At 43.3% G+C, this 19,402-nt stretch overlaps 1 protein-coding gene across 14 annotated transcripts in view; it reads left to right on the top strand.

The window, feature by feature from the left end:
* The window catches only part of DNM1 (dynamin 1), a 123,957-nt gene that overhangs the window by 90,880 nt on the left and 13,675 nt on the right, over positions 1–19,402 (top strand). For 9 of the 14 annotated variants that reach the window (XM_019510575.1, XM_019510580.1, XM_019510577.1 and 6 more), the window contains 6 exons: positions 8,600–8,709; positions 9,163–9,274; positions 10,855–10,866; positions 13,826–13,996; positions 14,206–14,447; positions 14,836–15,054. In XM_019510575.1, coding sequence (XP_019366120.1) covers positions 8,600–8,709; positions 9,163–9,274; positions 10,855–10,866; positions 13,826–13,996; positions 14,206–14,447; positions 14,836–15,054 — 866 coding nt within the window. The remainder of the gene's footprint in view (positions 1–8,599; positions 8,710–9,162; positions 9,275–10,854; positions 10,867–13,825; positions 13,997–14,205; positions 14,448–14,835; positions 15,055–19,402) is intronic. The other 5 variants (XR_002096204.1, XR_002096206.1, XR_002096203.1 and 2 more) reach the window with 2 other exon arrangements.

Genomic DNA, 19,402 nt, shown 5'->3' with positions numbered 1-19,402 from the left:
CACCAGAGCGCCCCAAGGGATGACGAGGTCGAACAGTCATAAACTACTGCTAGACTGTTTCAGGCTGGACATAAGGAAGAATTTCTTTACTGTCCGAGCCCCCAAGGTCTGGAACAGCCTGCCATCGGAGGTGGTTCAAGCACCTACATTGAACACCTTCAGGAGCAAATTGGATGCTTATCTTGCTGGGATCCTATGACCCCAGCTGACTTCCTGCCCTTTGGGCAGGGGGCTGGACTCGATCTTCCGAGGTCCCTTCCAGCCCTAATGTCTATGAAATCTATGAAACAATGTCACCATAGCAACATCTGTAGACACACCCACAGTGAAGCAATGCAGTATTTTTATGAGAAATTTTCCTTTCAGTGTGTGGATGAAAATTAGGTACAGGTATTATAGAGAGGATCATGGGAGGAATGGGGGAGAATAAAATTAATTTTTCTCCATTTAAATCTCATAATGGATGATCTCCTGAGATGCAACATAGCACCACAATGCACCCCACAAGATCTGGCAATACCAACACCAGAAGCAGTGGCTTGCGCAGAATATTGGGAGCAGACTGTATGGAAGGGTTGGATTGGAGACGCAATAAAGAAGATCTCGTACTCAAGGAAAAATAGGACAATATGGAGCAGAAGTCCCTATTCTGGCCATTGTAATACAATGTTGCTGAATGTAACACTGAGAAAATTGACTGCATAGTACAGGCTCCAGATGGGGTAATGTTTAGCTGAGGCAGATATTTTATAAGTAGTCTGGGGAAATCTGGCAGAGTGGTTAAGGCCTCTTACTGTGGTTCTGGAGGTCAATTCAGGCCCTTTTTCTGGGTTTATACCAAAGGTTGCCTCCAGCTGAGCCAGCTGGAAATGGGCATGTGGTTATTCAGCCTGGGAAGTCAAAGGTGACTGTGATTCAGGCCACATCACTTCCTTGAGTGCTGTTGGCTAAGAAACTAACTGCAGTGGGCTGTTGGTCTTGGATAGATCTTCCTTTGGAACTACGTCTGAAAACACTAAATATCTGATGCCAGGTGTATCTACAAGTGCACTTTAATTCTCAGTAGCTTGTTTTACTGTTCATTAATGTGTCGCATAAAAAACCATGCTATTACACTAATGCGCAGTAAAACAGGCTACTGCACATTAAGTGTGACTTAAAAACCATGCACATTTTGTTATTGCACAATAGGGTAGCCTAATGTGCATTTGGTTAGTACCTCACATTGGAGGTACTGTACTAAATTTAATGCGCGTTAGGAAAAGCATTTTAATGTGCATGTAGATGTGCCTGCAGCCTTGTCCATCCCAAGAATGAAGACTGCCTTTCCAATTTGAAGAGCCCTAAGGAATCTATTATTTCTGTAAAAGGGTAATGGCTAATAAATTTCACCTTTGCCTTGACTCCAAATTCTACTTCTGTGGTGATGTTTGTGGAACTCTGCCTCAAGGCATACACAAAGTGTAGACCTCTTGTAAGAGCTCCCTAAATCTTCCCCCTGTGGAAAAAATACCTCTGCTGCAGTCCAGATCCCCCTCACAAACATTATGATTGCACTTAGGACTGCTGGCCCTTAAAAGGTGCAAGACTGATCAGGTCTTATGAGACCCTACAACCCTAATACTCCTTCCCTAATATTTGCACTTTAAGTCTCCTAATTTCTGCAGCCCAGCACATTACCTCCTCCCCTATACCTCTCAGCTGTGTGGAGTTATTCCTGAGCTATATGCCTGTTTTATGGAATATTATGTTGTGCAGCTAAGAGTGCAGCCTTTCCTTTGCTACAGTCGCTTTTCTGCCTTACAGCCAAGAGGACAGGCGTGATGAACAGCACAGACCTTTTCAATCAAGCTGGGGACTTTGAACCATATTCCACAAAGCCAGTTTCCCTATCCTGGGCTGTCCTGGCACCTAGTCTTCCCTCTCTCTGAGTTTCTTCTGCGTCTCTCAAACTGGAGGAAAGAGCCTCCTCCCACTTTGGCTAAGTCGCTTCTGCGATGTCTCAGCCACCGCATATATTGCCTGATTGCTAACACATGGTACCGGGCCTCAGCCAAATCTTTGAAAGCCTCAGCCCTCGGCAGCTCATTACACACTTTCCTGTCTCTACATTCAGGAAATGAAGTCAGAGCATTGATATAAAACAGGCTGAACTGAAAACTGAGAAGATGGAAAGAATAGAGCTAGGATTTTTGAGAGGGGGGTGTAGGTGCGGGGAAATGGGGGGGCTAGAGCAGAAGTGGCTTAATGTGTCTGTATACATCATATTGAAGTCTGGGGATTTACATCCTGGCATCAGTGCTCTGGCTTTTATATGGCTCTCATCACCCCTGAGACCTGACAATTGAAATCTTACACTAGTGAATAGGAATGTGAGTCTAGCTGCTGCTAGACTAGAGGATATGAATTTGAATCTTGCTCCAGGGCACAGATATGCTGCCCTCAGAGTTTGGGAACCTAGTACTAGCTTTTTGTATGATGGAATTCACTTTCTTCAGAGCTTATGAGGATGAAGCCTGGCACTAATGTATTAGTTCCTTCTACACTCTGAGTATAAATTCTTATTCTGATGTGTGGTTCCTACTGTCCTTTGAGTCAAGGTTCCAGATTCTGCCTTTTGTTTCAGTAGTGTAAACCTAGAGAGAATGCCAAATCCTGATATTGTTAAAATTAAGCCAGATTTTCCATTGGTTTTAGTCAGGCCAGCACTTGGTCCTAATGCTAATGCCATTGACATTTTTTAGATTTATTTTGCTGCAACTGAGATCAGCATCTGTTCCCAGAGGTGAAAATCTTGGCACTGGTGTACTGACATATGGGAGTGACAGCATGGGGGAAGTTGGGAGTGTCACAGAAGCAATCCCTGTGATGAAGGAAAGAGCTTTCGGGTCTTAATGGAAACCAAATGGCTCTAGGCTGAAGATCACATATTCCATTGTCCAGGACAGGAGGCATTCTGTTTCCCTCAGTGTTTGGTGGCTTGATTTTGTTTTGCCAGAGAATGTTTCTTCTTTCAGCTGCTACCTACTTTCTTGACATTATGCAAAGAGACAGAGAGCCTTTCCAAGGTCCTATTCTTTTACCTGGCATCTTTGTACAAGCCACTCTCTCTGGTAGCTTGGAGATAGCATATAGATGATACTTTGGTAGTTTCACTAAGGAAAGGTTGGTGGTTTAGGGACAGGAAGCTGGCTGGCTGAGCAGCTTACCAATGAGTGGCATTTGTTTTTAGGTCAGCAGTTCAACTCTAACCCAGAACAGTAGCATCTGAAAGTTTTATTGCAGTCTGGAAACTGTTTGTGACTTCCAGAAAATGAAATGAGCTTTATAGGTCTCTGCTATTCCCTAGTCAACAGCTATCCACATCACAAAAACCCAGCTCCCTACATTTGGGATTTATCTTGCTTGATGATCTCAACAAAAAGTCCAAAGGAACTAATACCTGAATGCCACTCCTTTCATTTGGCTCTCCAGACCACATAACACCTGTCTTGTGTATCCTGAAAAACACATGAGTCTCTGGGACATGTTGCTGCATGCTATATTATTTTGGAAATATTGTAGCATATACAGCCTTGACCATTTCAGTGGATGTGTAAGCTGCGCATGGAAGGGCTGATATAAATGTATGAAATTTGGTGAGCTGACTAAAGTCTTTGGGTCATTAAACTGACCAGATCATTTTTTTTTGAAAGTTGATTCCATCTATCAATTACATGTCAGCAGTGTCGTCATTTACAGTTGCTTCTCTGCTCCCATATTTTTCTGGTTAGATTTTTAAGCTCCTTTCTCACAGCCTGCCTGCCTTTTCCATTCTGCTTTCCCTTGTGGAGGATCACATTGTTTCATATTTCCAGCCAAGGTTGTCATTGATGAACAAACTAGACATGGGGGAACAGTTGCATCATGTGTACACACTCACACTCATACTCTGCATTTCCCTATGAGTCTTGGGTACCTACATGCTGCATTCAGGATGCTGGTATGCTAGCTCCACCTTTTGGTCATTTTTGTTATAACAATACCTGGCCAGAATTGTATGCTCACAAGTAGGGACACTGGGTCAAATTCATCTGTTACATTTGGTGTAAATCCAAATTTACTCTAATTAAGACTGGAATCATCCCATATTTGTACCTGTTGAAGATCAGATTCTGCTGTCCCTCTTAATTTTTTACAGTTAAAGCCAAAGTACTCCAAAAATCAACCAACTATTATCTATCTCTGAAACCAGATTTCAGAATTAAGCTTTGTTATATCTTTGTGACTCTACAGTGGTGGGACTTTAAACTAGTCCATGGGCGAGAGCACAACAGAACCATCAGGGCTAGTGACTTTGTTGGTATAAATTTGATGTCCTTTTTTTGCCTGCCTTACTGCTTAGCTGGTCTCCTCACCACAGAGGGCCAATTGCCAGAAAGTTGTGGGCATGTTACTCTCTGAAAATTATCTCTTTTAAATTGGACACACAAAAAATTAGACATTCAATATCATCAGTCATTTTTTTTTTAAATTTAAGCATTGTTTTTAACATTTCTTTCCCAAGGCCAACAGCCTGTCTCAGCTGGGCTTCTGGTCGTCAGAAGAAAGACAGTGGCTCAGATGTTCAGTGAAGACTGTTACTAATTTTCTGTATAAAAGGTCTTTAATTGGTCCTAAAATACCCTATAGCATAGCAACCATAAAGCTGCAGTTTAAGCTTACAGCGCCTTATTTTGTAAGTCACTATTATTGTTTTAAGAGAACAATCTTTTCATGGTATGGGATGAAGCAGCAGAATGCATCGGACATACAAGTTCTTCTGAAAGAGAAATGGGTTTTAGTTTCTTCTAAGGACTAAAGAAATTATCAGTCTCCATGTCAAATGACTTGTTTTTTTCCTAGAACCCTAAGAATAAGGGTTCTAGGGAAAAGTCTTCTAACTGCAACCATGGTGACATTATTTTATCACACCTGATTTATTTAAACTCGGGACTAACAAATAATTAACTCCCCCCCAAATCAGATGGCTGGTGATACTTTACAAGAAGATGGCACTGGGTGCATCTACATGTTCATTAATGCGCTTCTGCTAATGCACATTAAATTGAGTATCTCTGGGCACTTATACACACCTTTCTGCCCCGCAACACGCCAGAGATCTGCCGCTTTGGAGCAGACTCGATTAATCGAGTCTGCCTCCATGGATTAATCGATGAATCCATGGAGGCATGGAAAACCAGTTAATCGAGTCTTCTCCTCTTGTGAGCTGGTGCGCACTGGGCAGCGCCGTATGCAGTTGCATAAGCAGCAAAATGTGCATTGGCACGCAGAAAATGGTGGTGGTGCACTTTTGAATGAAAGCATCTCTGAAGCGTTTTAGTTCAAAAGCGCACCGCCACTTTTTTTGCGCTGATGCGCATTTCACCACATATACAATTGCAAACATAGCAGCGCCAGACACTTTTCAAATCGCCCAGTGCTGTGGTGCTTGCAGGTGTAAATAAAGCCCTCCATTGTGAGGTAATAGAAAAAAGGCATATTAGCCTATTTTAATGCACATTAGCGAAAGTGCATGGTTTTTTTGTGATGCTTTAATGTGCATTAAAATAGGCTAATGAGCATTAAAAAAGCACACCTGTCGACAAGCCCACTGCATTTCAATGGAACTAGGGGATGAAGAATTGGGGGGTGGGAAAAGCCATGTGCCATGTAGGATAAAAAAGAAGAATAGGAATGGGATCATTGTGAATGTGGCTGGTCACTGAGAGAGGCTCTCTAATGCAGAGACTTGAAGAAGGAAGCGCAGAAAAAATACAAAGGCACCGAGTGTGATATAAAATCCTAAACCTATTAGATAGAAAGGAATCATGTATTTGGCTGTAAATGTTCCATTGCTCAATCATTATTTGAGGGGACGAAGGTATCTGACTGAGATGGCCCAGTGGATGTGATTCTCAACCAAAGTGCCACATGCTCTTGGCTGCTCCCAGATCCTTTGAAGGGTGCCACAGGGTGTGAGATATTCATAAACTCAGGTTTGTCCCTGCCTGGCCCCTCTGCAAGGAGGTAAGTATTATAATATATACTTTATTTTTTTGAAAACGGCTGTCACAATTCACAAAAGTTGCGGAGGGGTGCCTCAAGTCCATAAAGGTTGAGAACCACTGTTTTAATAGGATGGTGATGCTGTACGGAGAGTGCAGCATTGCTGACTTGACTTCTTGGAGGCATGGAAAATTGAGCTGTGACTGCTTGGTTGCTGACTGACTCCTTGAGGAGCTGGAGGAGCCAGGCTGTGAGGCCCAGTTGCTGGTGAAGTGATACAGAGCAGGGCTGTGAAGTCCTCCTTGCTAGCTGAATTTCTTGACAGAACGGCAGAGGTGGGCTGTGAGGCCCAGGCTGATGCCTAACTCTGAGGGGCTTCTGCTGTGATTGAGGCTACAAAGTTCTTCTTGCTGACCTGATTCATTTTATGGATGAAAAATTTGGACTTTGAGGGCCCCCTGACTGAGTTCCTGCAGGAACTCAAAGACCCACGCTCTGATTGCCTCCCTGTTGACGGGTTTTCTTGAATTAGGAGGTAGTGGACAAGAGTGTTGGAAAGCAGGGTCCCTTGGCTGACTGACTGCTTGAAAGAATACGGGAGTTGTATTGGGAGGTTTGCCAAGCTGACTGATTTGTTTCAGGAATGAAGGGGTGGTGTTACAGGGACCCCCTTTTTGACTAACTCCTTGAGAAAATGAGGGTATTTGTCTGTGAATGACCCACTATTGACAGGCTGCTTGAGGGGTTGAGGGAACCAGGCTGTAGCCCCTGTGTTTGGACTGTGAGGACCTTGTTACTGGCTGACTCCTAGGCAGAATGGAGAATCTGGCTGTCCTTGCTAACTAGTTCATTGAGAGGATGAAGAATACTGCCTGTGAGGTCTCTGTTCCTGACAGACCCTTGGAGAGGATGGAAGAGCCCAGCTATGAGAATCTGGTTGTTGACCGTTTCCTTTAACAGGAGCAGGAGTTAAGCTGTGAGAACCTCATTACAGGTGGATGCCATGAGGAGACAGTGGAGTTAACTGTCCAGACCCTTTCACTGACTGTCTTTTCAAAGGAAGAAAAACCTTTGCCAATTAACTCACAAGAAGGTGGTGTAAGATTCCCTTATGGACTCATTCCTTGAGAAGATGGTGGAGCTAAACTGTGGTGGCCCCCTACCAGGGCCCTGTTGTTTACTGATTTTCTTGAGGGAACTGAGGACCCAGCTGGTGAGATTCCTAAAACTGAGAGATGATTTCAAGGGATGGAAAAGCCCTGCTCTGAGGGTTCATTCCTGGCTAACTCTTTAAAGTGAAAGGAAGTTGGGCAGTGAAGACCCCTTGTAGACTGACCCCTAGAAAGCATAATGGAGTGGAGCTGGGAGGACTCCCTCCTTGAAAGAGTGAGGGATTTGTGTTGTGGGGACCCCTGCACTGCCTGGCTGCTTGAGGTCTTGGAAGAGGTGGTCTGCGAGTGCCTGGTCACTCTTTGAAAGAACTGGGAGAGCCTGTCTGATGATCTTAAAGGGGTAGTAGAATAAAGCTATGAAATCCCCTTTCTGACTGATTCTTGGACAAGGTTTTGGAGTGGGGTTGAAAAGGCTTATTTGCTGACTGAGGCAATGATGGAGCCAGACTCCCTGCTTATTGGTTTTTTTTGGTTTCTGAATCTCATCAGAACATTATTGTGTTGTTTTGTTTTGTTTTTTTAATGGAGTGGAGAATTTGTCTGTGAGATTGACTGACTCCTTAAGACAATTGTGGAGTCAAGTTGTGTTTGCACGTAACGAATCCATGGATGTAATGCTTTAATTCACAGAGAGCCAAGCTAAGCTATGTCTGAGGAGTTTCATGCATGAGGGACTTTTAAAACATCCGGAAAACCCACTCGTGCAGATGGTCACGCTGTCGGAGCGCAAGAAAGGGCAAAAAAAGATGTGTACAAAAGCCTTGACTGCTTGCAAGAAGAAGATGCCTGGCTGAGTGCCCTGTGCCTGGCCACCTGAGAGACAAAAGGGAAATTAAGCTGTGAATGTTTTGTGACTGGCTGACTGCTTGAGGGGGTAATGGAGCTGGGCAGTGAGGACCCTGTTGCTGACTGACTGCGTGAAGGAAGGGGCTTAGCCTGTTAGTGCCCTGCCTAACACACAGGCCTGTTGCTGACCGCGTGAGAGGATGAGGGAGCTGGGTAGCGAGGGCATCATTTCTGACTAAGCTGTATGGGGGTCATTGCTGACTGACTTAAACTGAGAGCATCTCCCTGCTGACTGGCTGCTTTTAGGAATGAAGAAACTTGGTGGCGAGGGCCATGCTGACTGATACTTTGAAGGGATGAGAGCTGTGCTTGGAGCACCCAATTGTGGACTGACTTCTTGAAGGGGTGAAGGAGCTGTGCTTTGAATGTCCGGTCATTGACTGACTGTCAGGGGGGATGTGGAAATTGGGGAGGTTCTTGTTGCTGACCGATGGAGACTTGAATTTTGGAGTGAGTGGGGGAGTCAGTTTGACAGCTGTGCTGACTGACTCCTGGAGTAGATGAGGGCTTTGTCTGTGGCAATGAATGACTAGTTGTTCTTCCTCTTCTTTCAGGAGAAGGAGAAGAAATACATGCTGCCAGTGGATAACCTGAAGCTGCGGGACGTTGAGAAAGGTTTCATGTCCAGCAAACATATCTTTGCTCTCTTCAACACTGAGCAGAGGTGCTTTTCTTTCTCCAGAACATGTCTGGCCCTGCCCCAGACTCCTCTTCCAAAGGAGAGGGAGTGGATGGGTGGGACCTCTTGGAAGTAATGGCCTGTCCAGATGGGTTGGGTATGCCATTAGGAAACATGCATGTACCATGCAGTGCGACTCTAGCTTTCAGTTAGCCAGGCTGTCTGTCCTCAACACTTTAAAGATTTAGTTCAACATGACTTTCTTCAGTGAGCTAATAAAGAAGGTCCCAGGAATTAGAGGGACTGTAGTAGAGTGTGAAGAAGCCAAAGAGTGAATGACTTTGAAAAGGGAATCCTTCTCTCAAATCTGCCAAGAGTAGTCTCTTTATGATCGAGTTGGTCTGGTGCCTGGGTCATTGGTAGAGATGAGCAAATGGGTTTTTGAGGGGTTTATTTTGCCATGGAGGAGTGAAGTAATCTTTCTGTCTCATTTCTTAGGAACGTTTACAAAGACTATCGGCAGCTGGAGCTGGCCTGCGAGACCCAGGAGGAGGTTGACAGCTGGAAAGCTTCCTTCTTGCGTGCAGGAGTTTACCCAGAACGTGTTGGGGTAAGTTGGGAATTTAGTTGTCAGCAATAACAGGAGATGACAAAGAAACGAGTACAAGCGTCTTAGGAAAAATCTCTGAAATATGGCCTCTTTTTATTGAAAAACCCAAGCAAACAACCCACTGTGATGGCCTTATTTCTGTCACCTTTTCTGGTAGGGTAGATCTGGGTGGGACATAGAATTTCTTGCTATCATTATCCTCTGGTAAGCACTGCTTCTTCCCTTGGTGTGGGTGGGTAGAATTAAGCCATTACTAACTTTCAAGTGGGAGAAGGCAGACCTAGCTCTTCTTTTCTTTTTCTTTTCTTGTATGGGCTGTATGGCCAATAGTTTGAGATTTTCTTAGACAGATTGTGGAAGTAGCTTAGCTCAACAGTGACAAACATTCCTCTGCTCAGAAAAGTTGAGAAGACAGGAGTCATTGAATCTTCCTGCAAATATTTCTCTAGCTCCACACTTTTGGGCTTGTGCTCCAAAATGAAGAGAAACAACACAGCATTTGAAATCCTAACTGCCTTACCACTTGATGGCTTGTCTCCCCCAAACTGAGGCATAATGGTAACCAGAGTCATAACCTTTCAGTATCTTTGCTGATTAAGAGCTCTATAGCTTTGCTACCACTATGTTTTCTGTTCAGGAATTTTTTTTCTTATATTACTCTTGTTAGATGTCTTATTCCCCTTTGGTAGAAAGGTTCCTCGGGCCATGCAGATGCCATGTTGTTTTCTGCTGACATTTTCCTGTAATTCTTTAACTACCAGCCTTCAGTTCTCTCTAAAAAAATAAATAAATATCCTGAGTAGTAGTATATTATATATCATACTGTACACTCTGATACCGAGAGAGAGGCCTGAGGGGCTTTTCAGTCTCTGAGGGTGAGGAAAGCTATTATAAATGCTTGCCATTAGAATAGATAATTACTGACTTGTCAGTTTTTAAGACACTTGTGTTTCTTGGTGGAGGTTCATCCATCTTTCCTCCTAGACTTGAAGATCATTTTTTTTCATTGGTTGGTTTTTATCCTATAACCACTTTGGTGGGAAAGCAACTGAGGAGTAGGGAGACTATGGGGCTTGCCCAAAGCCACTGAAATCAATGGAGAGACTCCCAGTGACTTCACTGGGTTTTGGACCAGACCCAGGAGCAGCATAGTCCATGCTCAGTAAAGGACATGTCTCATCTATTGGTGATGCAAAGGAATTATTTGGAATATTTTATACTTTTCAGAAGCATTGCAATTTCTATCAATAGTCGAGTGCAAGAGCCCATCTGAGGAGGAAGTAATGATAAGCTATTATGGCTAAGTATCTTTCCCTTGATATCCATGCTTAATGAGCCATGTTCCTTTGCAGAGGTTCCCATTTTGACTGTTCAATTTAGTTACCAATCCATTTGGCCTCAGTGGCACAGGGCTTGACTTAATCCCTTTGGCTTGTATTTTTGAGGGGGTTTCAGCCTTAGTTCCATTCAGTGCTACTGTATAGTAGTTGCTTCTGCCTCTGAAATCAACTAAAATCTTTTTTTTTATTTTTGTCCCTTTTTGTTCTTGGTGGTTTTTGTGCTCAAACTGACCTGCCCAGGACAAAGACAAAGTAAGTGATACCATCTCTACCTATGTTGCCCTTTGGGGGCTCTTATCAGCTAGTTTTGATTTGTTTTTCTTTTTCAGTTTCTCCTTTTTATTTTCCTTTTTGTCATTGTTTCCTGAGAGGCATTTGCTCCTCCTCCCTCTCTTTATACCTTCTGTCAGCTCATCTGCTGTTTGTTTCTGTTCTTGGCTTGGGTTCTTCTTTTTCTCTTTTTATCACTGCTCTTTGGTGTTTGATTTCTGAATCTCATCAGAACGTTATTTTTTGCTTTTTATCCTCCTTTTTTGAGTCGTCATGTCTGATTTCCAGCTCTCTAAACCTTTGTTTCTTAGACTGTGGGACCATCCATCCCTTTGGGGATACTTAAAATCCTTCCAGCAGAAGTTCAAACAAAAAAACCAAGGGGAAACAGAGGCAGAATAAAAGAAAATAATCCATTCTTTACTGGGTTGTTTTCCCTCCAGTTGGAAAAGTATAATACTCTACTCCATCTCCTAAACTGCTGCAAGTCTTTCAAATTGGAGAGTTTGAAAGAGGAATATTAAAAAAAAAAAAAAAATAGAGATTTTTAAATAGCATATTAATATATGAACAGCAACATCCTTCCTGCCTTGAAAACTGAATTTAAATTAATCCCAAATGGATGAGTCTTTTCAAATATGCTATTGTGTTGCTGTGCACTGTTAAACAGTTACCAGGTTTCTCTCTAGAGATAGTTGTCTTGTCTGGGTTGTATTGCAGTTATGGGTAAAGGGATCTCTCTCTTCCTCACTCTGTGCCTATGTGCATGTATATCTTTGCTAAAGAATCCCAAAATGCTTTCATGTGGGGAAAAAAGGTGCTTGTGCTTTTGCCTCAGGATTTAGAGTTAAAAGACCTATTTTTTATTTTCTGGATTGTTCCACTGATTCACTAAAAGACGCTGACTATACAAACTCTTTTTAACTCAGTTTCTCCATCTATGCAAGGAGTATTAGGGCTCCCCTTTTCACAGAGAGGTTTGTTGTTAATGTTTGTTGATCACCAGAAAGAGGCACGGAAGACATCAGGCCAAATGGAGAAATGTTCAGGGATTTACAATCTCATGAAAACAGGAGATTGTAGTGCACATCCCTACAGCTTTTTAACCAGCAAATATTAAGCAGGAGCCAGTCCTGTAAACCTTAGGCCAGAGTCTCTTTTGTCCTGCAGATTACGTAGACATTTACTGCAATTCAAATATAGTGTAAAATGCTACTGTTCTATCTGAAACATTTTACAAACACTTTATATGAATGTTGCTTTGGTGTCAATATGCAAGAGTTGCAGGATCAGGTCCAAAATTTCTAAGGTACTTTGGAATCTTTTGAGCTGAAGGCCATTATAAAGGTAAGAAATAATAATAATTATGATTACAAAAGGAAGTATTGACTGTATGGAATATTGAGGGGAAATGGCTCAGCAATGAAAATGAAAAGCTTGCACAGCCTTCTTGATTAAAAAATCTTATTCATAATGCATCATTTTTTAAAAACATTTCCCTCCCTGGAACCCCTTCCTTGTCTCGGGAGGCCTGACTGTTTGTTGTGCTGTCGTGTTTAGGTATTGAGCATTTCGTGATTTATAAACTGCTGTTTTGCAAAGAAGCTATTTTTCCTTACATTATCACTGTCAAGGGCTTTCTCAGTAGAACTCCAGCTCCCTTTGGCGGAGAGTTAGCATTGCAGCCAATCACTCACCCCCTCTTTATGGGTTATTTAATTTTGTCCCTTCCTTCAAACCATGTACGTTCTTTCATCTCCCCTTGTTTGTCAGGTACAGTAACAGCAAGGATGAGCACCCCTTCTTAAAGCTATAGCTGCTCCTTCCACTGTGATTTTTAGCTTGGTTGTAACAGTGGTTGATGCATCTACACGTTCATTAGTGCACTTTTGCTAATGAGCATTAAATTTAGTACCTCCATTGTAAGGTACTAGAAAAAAGGTGCATTAGCCTAATATTGATGTGCATTAGCCAAATATACTTTTTGTGATGCTTTAGTGCACACTAAAACAAGCTGATGTGCATTAAAGCGCACGTGTAGACGCACCCAGTGATGGGCAAATTAGACATACCTGGCTAGATAGCAAGAGATATCAGGGAGTACTAAACTGTTTTATAAACAGCACCCTTTCCCCTACTCCTCTTATCAGGGAAGAAAACATCACATGCTTAGAGTTCCAGCCTGAGCTGACTGATAGAACTGGAATCCTAACTAACACTGTTTCCAGATATTAGTATCCTGGTATCAATCTACCCATGCTGTGCTTACATCTTACACCTGAGAATAAATGCATGCAGATATGCCTACACATACACCATTATGTGCCAAAGGGCAAATTAATATCACAGACAACATATGTATGTAATTATATGTGTATTTGGGTTCATTTACTTGCAGCAATGACTGATTATATTGGTATTCATTTCCCTTGTATACACTAGTATATGGGGTTCAACTCTTGCACACACTAGCTGTATTTGCATACACCATTTGGATCCATCCATCCCAGCACACTGATGCACTTGTGCACGTGTGCTTGCACACCTCCTGAATGAATTTTTATTCAAAGGCACAATAGGTATGACTGATTTAAGGAAAATTGCATGCCACTAAAGATGCTTAGTAACTGGACTTGCCACTTGTCCACTAGCTACCTGTTCTGTATGGAGGTAGAATGGATTGTGCTAACACAAAACTCAGTTATGGTCCTTTCTCTGAGTTGAAACCAGGAAAATTTTAAATGGCTTTGCAAGCTGAGCAATGTATTAGGAGTTGTTGTTATAACACAACAAATAAATTGAGTTGCAACCTGTGCTGCAGTGTGAAGTTCCCCAATCTCTTCCTAGTTGTTTCTTGTTTGCTTTTGTGGCCCCTTTTCTTTTAAAGAGTTGTCTTATCTCTTTCCAATCCCTGCTTCTCCCTTCTGTGCTCCTTTTACAGGCAAGTGAAACGGAGGAAAATGGTTCAGACAGCTTCATGCACTCCATGGATCCTCAACTGGAGAGACAAGTGGAAACCATCAGAAACTTGGTGGACTCTTACATGGGAATTGTCAACAAAACCATCCGAGACCTCATGCCTAAGACCATTATGCATCTCATGATAAACAACGTAGGTATCATGCTGCCCATCCCTCTAAGGAATGTGGGAGAAACTGAATGGAAAAAGGAGAGAAATAGACAGAAAGAGTTAAGTGATAAACTAAAGGTAGATCAGAGAATAAGTTTAAAAGAGGGATGAGTAGAGAAGAAGCCTTTGGAGGCGTAATGATTTAGAGGAGGCTTTGTTACTATGATTCCATTTCTTCTGCCCTGTTACAGACCAAGGATTTTATCCACTCAGAGTTACTGGCAAACCTGTATTCTTGTGGAGATCAAAACACCCTCATGGAAGAGTCAGCAGAGCAGGCCCAGCGGCGTGATGAGATGCTGCGCATGTACCATGCCCTGAAGGAGGCACTCAACATCATAGGGGACATTAACACCACCACCATCAGCACCCCGATGCCTCCGCCGGTGGACGACTCCTGGCTGCAGGTGCAGAACATACCATCTGGACGCAGGTACCAGAGGCTCAGGGGGAGAGCCCCACAGAACTGCCTGATGCCTCTTTAAGGGCCAGATGGAGCCTCCTTCTGGAATATGAGGGCTTCCAGGGTGATGAAAGGTTTTGGAATACTAAAAGTTTACGTGGAGGGTGCTGGGACCTTGAAAATGTATATAGGGGCTGCTGGGGTCTTGCAGGAGATGTTGGGCTGCTGGATGCTCTTCCTATGGGGAGACTGTTTGAGGGATTTGGAAGGTGACTCAGGGGTTGGAGGTATCTGGAAGAGAGAATGGAGAAGGCAAAATGGGTACTGAAGTGGTCCTGAAGGCAGGATGGAATTTTGAAGGTGACATGGGTTATCATATGTGCCTGTGGTTGCAGTTGAACTTCTCTTTGTTTGTTAGGTCTCCTACGTCCAGCCCTACACCACAGAGGAGAGCTCCCGCTGTTCCACCAGCCAGACCTTTGTCTCGAGGTCCGGCTCCTGGACCTCCTCCTGCTGGTGGATCCACACTGGGTGGTGCTCCCCCTGTGCCCTCCAGGCCAGGTGCCTCCCCTGATCCTTTTGGGCCCCCACCTCAGGTTCCATCTAGGCCCAACCGTGCTCCTCCTGGTGTCCCCAGGTAAGTCTTGAAATTCTATTATGCAGAAGTGGAGAAAATCCAAGTTTCAGGTAGCAGTTCTAGCCATGCTTCCTTCACCTTGGCTCACAGAACAGGCAAGTGTCATTTGGAGTATGTGAAGCCTTCCCCTATGTGTTTGACTTAGTTCTACAGTTGGGATCATGTTTTTTCTTTATTTCTCTCTCATGTACTAAGATTTTGCTTGTATAGGAGAGATAGGGAGGAGGCAGTTCTCTGAAACAGATGGTCATCCTCTTCTCCACATAGACTTCAGTCAGGGCCAGAGAGATCTGTAGTGAAGGGACATTGTACCATACAAGCCTAATCAAAGCAATAACACTGGTATCTGTGGAACCCAGAATTGCCAGGAATGAGATGGCAGTGAGTAGCTGGAAGAATGTGTTTCATGGTAATGCCCCAATGATGGCCATATCTGGGAAGCTACGTTGTATCAGCTCTTCTTCCTCTCCAAATGCAAGTAGTTTCAAAAGAGAGGAAGAAGGGACTTCATCCAGGATGTGCAGATGCCTTGTATCCTGCCCCTCTTTAGCCACTGCTTCCCCAACTGGTACCCATCTGCAACAGCATAAGGATGTAACCAGACACAGGGGCAGTGGTGATTTTCTGGTTGCTACCACAATCCCAGTTACAATCATGGGGCTGCCCACCAGTAGGAAACTTTTTTTTTTTCCAGTGCCTACCCACCAGCCCCAGGTCAATGCTCTAATTATGCCATTGCCCATCTGGCTTGGAGAGTAGTATAAAATCATATGGTGGAAAGGGAGAGTCCTTCTCCCGCAAACACACATATATCACTCCTTCAGTTGAACTATGAATCCCAAGGGCACTTTCTACGCTACAGAGCTCATGGGATACAACTTCATATACCACCATACGTATTGTAGGGCTGGATCTCCCTTAAGTGTAGTTTCATGTGTATAATTCTGATACTCTGGGATAAGAAGGCATCTTTTTCCAGCCACAAGTGCATTGCTAAGGGAGCGTTAGGGAGGAGCTGATGCAGAACCAAGATAATTTTAGTATTTGGGTCCTTCACCTCAACCCAAGGAACCAAAAGAAACAGAATGGTAAACCAAGTAATGAACAGGAATTTCCTGTCTGAGTGTAAAGGAGTTTTTTCCACTGTGGAAATGCCCCATTTCTAGTGGGTGCTGATGTTGTACGTCAGAGGCTGCCCACCTCTCTTGTAATCACAGCCTATCTGATGGGTTGTGACGGTGTATGTCCGAGGATGCCTGGTGTCTCTCCTGTGATTAAAACCCTGGTTGTCTGCGTACTGCCTTTTCAACGAGGGAAAGCTCTTTGCCAGGCACTGTATCAAGTCCAGAAACGAAACAGGACTGGATGAGTCTGAAGAGGTGGAGGATCAGTTTCTGTTGGCTCTTTCAGCGTGCAAATGGTTTTACCTTCTCAGTGCCTTCACCATGTCCCTTCTTTTGGCCCCTAACACAGCTCTCACAGTGACTTGTCCACATATGTCTCACTGCCACCTCACAGAGGGTAGCAATCCCATTGGCAGTGCCTGTGGATGTCTGCACGCTTCTGCTGTGTATCTTGTGCTGTTGTCCTGCTCTCTACGTGCCTTACTTTTTCTGTTATTTTTTTGTACATTTCCCACGCTTCTCCCTCTACTTCCATCTTTCTCGCTTTCACACACTGTGTGTTTCATTTCCTTCATTCATGAAAAATATTCTATATACCCCAGCCATCCTGGTAGGATACCCTGAATAGCTTGAAATAAGTCAAACTCCTTCCTCTTAGAAGATGCTCTATCCTTGTATACCACCTTATGTTACTGCCTCTCTTGTAATAGGTCTTACTCCCCTTTTAAGTGGAGCAGAGAGGGTCTGAATAAATGCTGGACCGGAAGAGGGAAACCTGATTAGACACTTGCCAAGAATGAATAGTCATCATCTCCTGCCATTGGGGGGAAAATGGGATTATGGTCTGTGCTGATTCACTGTCCTAATTTGGAGGGGATGGAATGTTTCCAAAGGTATAGTGAAGCCATGCTCACTCACTCTCTCTTGCTCTTTCTCCTTCCCTCCCTCCCCTCCTCAGTTCTTCCAGCTGTTTGTAGACTCCTCCCTTGGCTTTATACCCCAGTTGTCACTGGGTTTTTTTTCCATGCAGTAATAAATTCAGGTGGCCACCTGGCCCTTTCTCCTCTCTCCTGTATATAGAATAAAGTTCACGCTAGCACCTGGACTTTGGTCCTTCTGCCATGGGTGAACAAGTGCCATCTTCATTGTTGCTTTTCTTTTAACACCTGTCTTTCCCTCACTGAATGGATTACACTGGATGTTCGAGTATGAAATGGAGCTTGTCGTCTTTATGGCAGGAGTGGACCCTGCAATAGGAGTTGTAGTGAGAGGAATTGTGTGTAGTTTCAGATGTATCTGTGTCTGCGTGCATGAGCATGAATGCTTGCGTGTGTATGTATGTGTGTGCATACACCTGTTCTATATAGATATATTCACCTTCCTCTAATTTTATATGAATTTGAGGGTAGAGATTTTTGGAGCACTCTCTGATCTCTGGGCTCACGCTCATAAATTGACATATACAAACACTCATGCATTTGTTGTCACATACAAACTCACCAAGGTCCATTTTCTTAAACAGAAGGGTTTTTCTTTAGTGTAATTCAAACATACTTCAAACAAACAGGGTCTTTTTAATTGGCCTTTGTGACCATAGGGGCTTTAGCAGTTCTTTATCACTCTCCTGCATACATCTGTAGTCACCAGCAACATGTGCCTTTTGGGACCCATTTTTGCGGTATGTTGGAAACAATGCAAAAAGACCTGCCCCTATAAAGGACCTGTGTACTGAGCATACACATATGAAGGACCTGTGTGCAAGGTCCTCTATTTATGGAAAAGATGTCTTGACAAACGGACCTTATTTTATTTTTTGATGAGATGAGCTTTCTTTACTTGCACAGATACAACATTTATACTTACAGTTTTGTAATGTGCTTGACTTACAAGCAAGGTATAGTAACACCCTAAATGAGCATTATGCAGTGTCATTAAAGGGCACATTAAATGCTTTAAGAACTGGTTAGTTTATAGATCACAAAAAGCATTTGTCAGTGAGGAATATCATCAAATAGGGTGGTTTTAGTGGAATTCTTCAGGGATCAGTACTAGGTTTGATGGTATCCAACTTTTTAATCAATGATCTAGAAGTAAATATAAAAACACTGCTGATTTAAGCTTGCAGCTGACAGGTTGGTAGAGTAGAGAATAATGATACGGGCAGAGTAGTGATCAATAATGACTAGAGTATCTTGACCAGCTGGATGCCATTCAGTCAACCTCAGCTTCCAGTGTGGTGGTGTGGCAAAGAAGGCTAACGTGAGCCTTGAGTGTATAAGTGGGTGGCAGTGGTTAGGAAAGGTTTTCTTTGTCCCATTTATGGCACTAGAATACTTTGCCCAGCTCAGATATCCACACTTCAGAACGCTTGTTGAACAATTAGCGAGTGTTCAATGAAGAATCACAAAATTATTCAGACAATGAAGAACCTGAACTTGGTCTGTTTAGCATAGCAAAGAAGATCAACAAGTGTCTTGACTACAGTGTATAAGCACCTTCACTTGGTTAAATTACCAGGTACTGAAGGTCTTTTTAGCTAACAGAGAAAGGCATAACAAAAACCAGTGACTGGAGTTAAAGCCAAACTAATTAATACTAGATAGGGTCCACATTTCAACAGTGAGGGTGACTAGAACAACTTAACCACTGGAACAACCTCTAAGTGGATTGGATTCTGTGTCTACTGATATCTTTAATGAAGATTAGCTGCATTTTTTGGAAGATAGCTTATGTCTGACTAAAGAATATCTGGATCGATACAGGGGTAACTGGGTGATTTTTATAGCTTGTGTTGTTCAAGAGAAAAACTAAATGTTCTAGTGGCTTCTTCTGACCTTTAAAGTCTGTTAATCTAGATTTTTGATTCCTTCTCTTCTGGATGTAGCTGAGACCCTGACCTGAATAACACAATAGCCATCTCTGTTCTTTCCTTCTCCTCAGTTTTATTTCTTTCAACAGTGTTAAATCAGTTAGTGTTGCAGTATCACTAGAAAGCCTGAATCCCCAGTGAGATCTGCAGATTAGCCAGCCCAGTCCTGAGACCTGTACCTGTCAGCATTGGTGACACGTCAGAGGAATATAGGGGGAACATACCCCCCAGACTTCTGTACTGACAGTAGGGCTCCAGGCATAGGGCTCCAGCCTGGCTGGACCCAGGGCTTGGCAGCAATGGAGGGGGTGGTGTGATTTTTCTGCGGCAATGGTAGGGGGTTGGTCTTGCTTTC

The sequence above is a fragment of the Gavialis gangeticus genome, unplaced genomic scaffold (assembly GCF_001723915.1).
Source record: "Gavialis gangeticus isolate Ggan-Ray unplaced genomic scaffold, GavGan_comp1, whole genome shotgun sequence".
In the NCBI taxonomy this organism is placed as follows: domain Eukaryota; kingdom Metazoa; phylum Chordata; order Crocodylia; family Gavialidae; genus Gavialis; species Gavialis gangeticus.
Note: the sequence above shows the minus strand (reverse complement) of the source record. Positions and strands in the feature narration are given on the sequence as shown.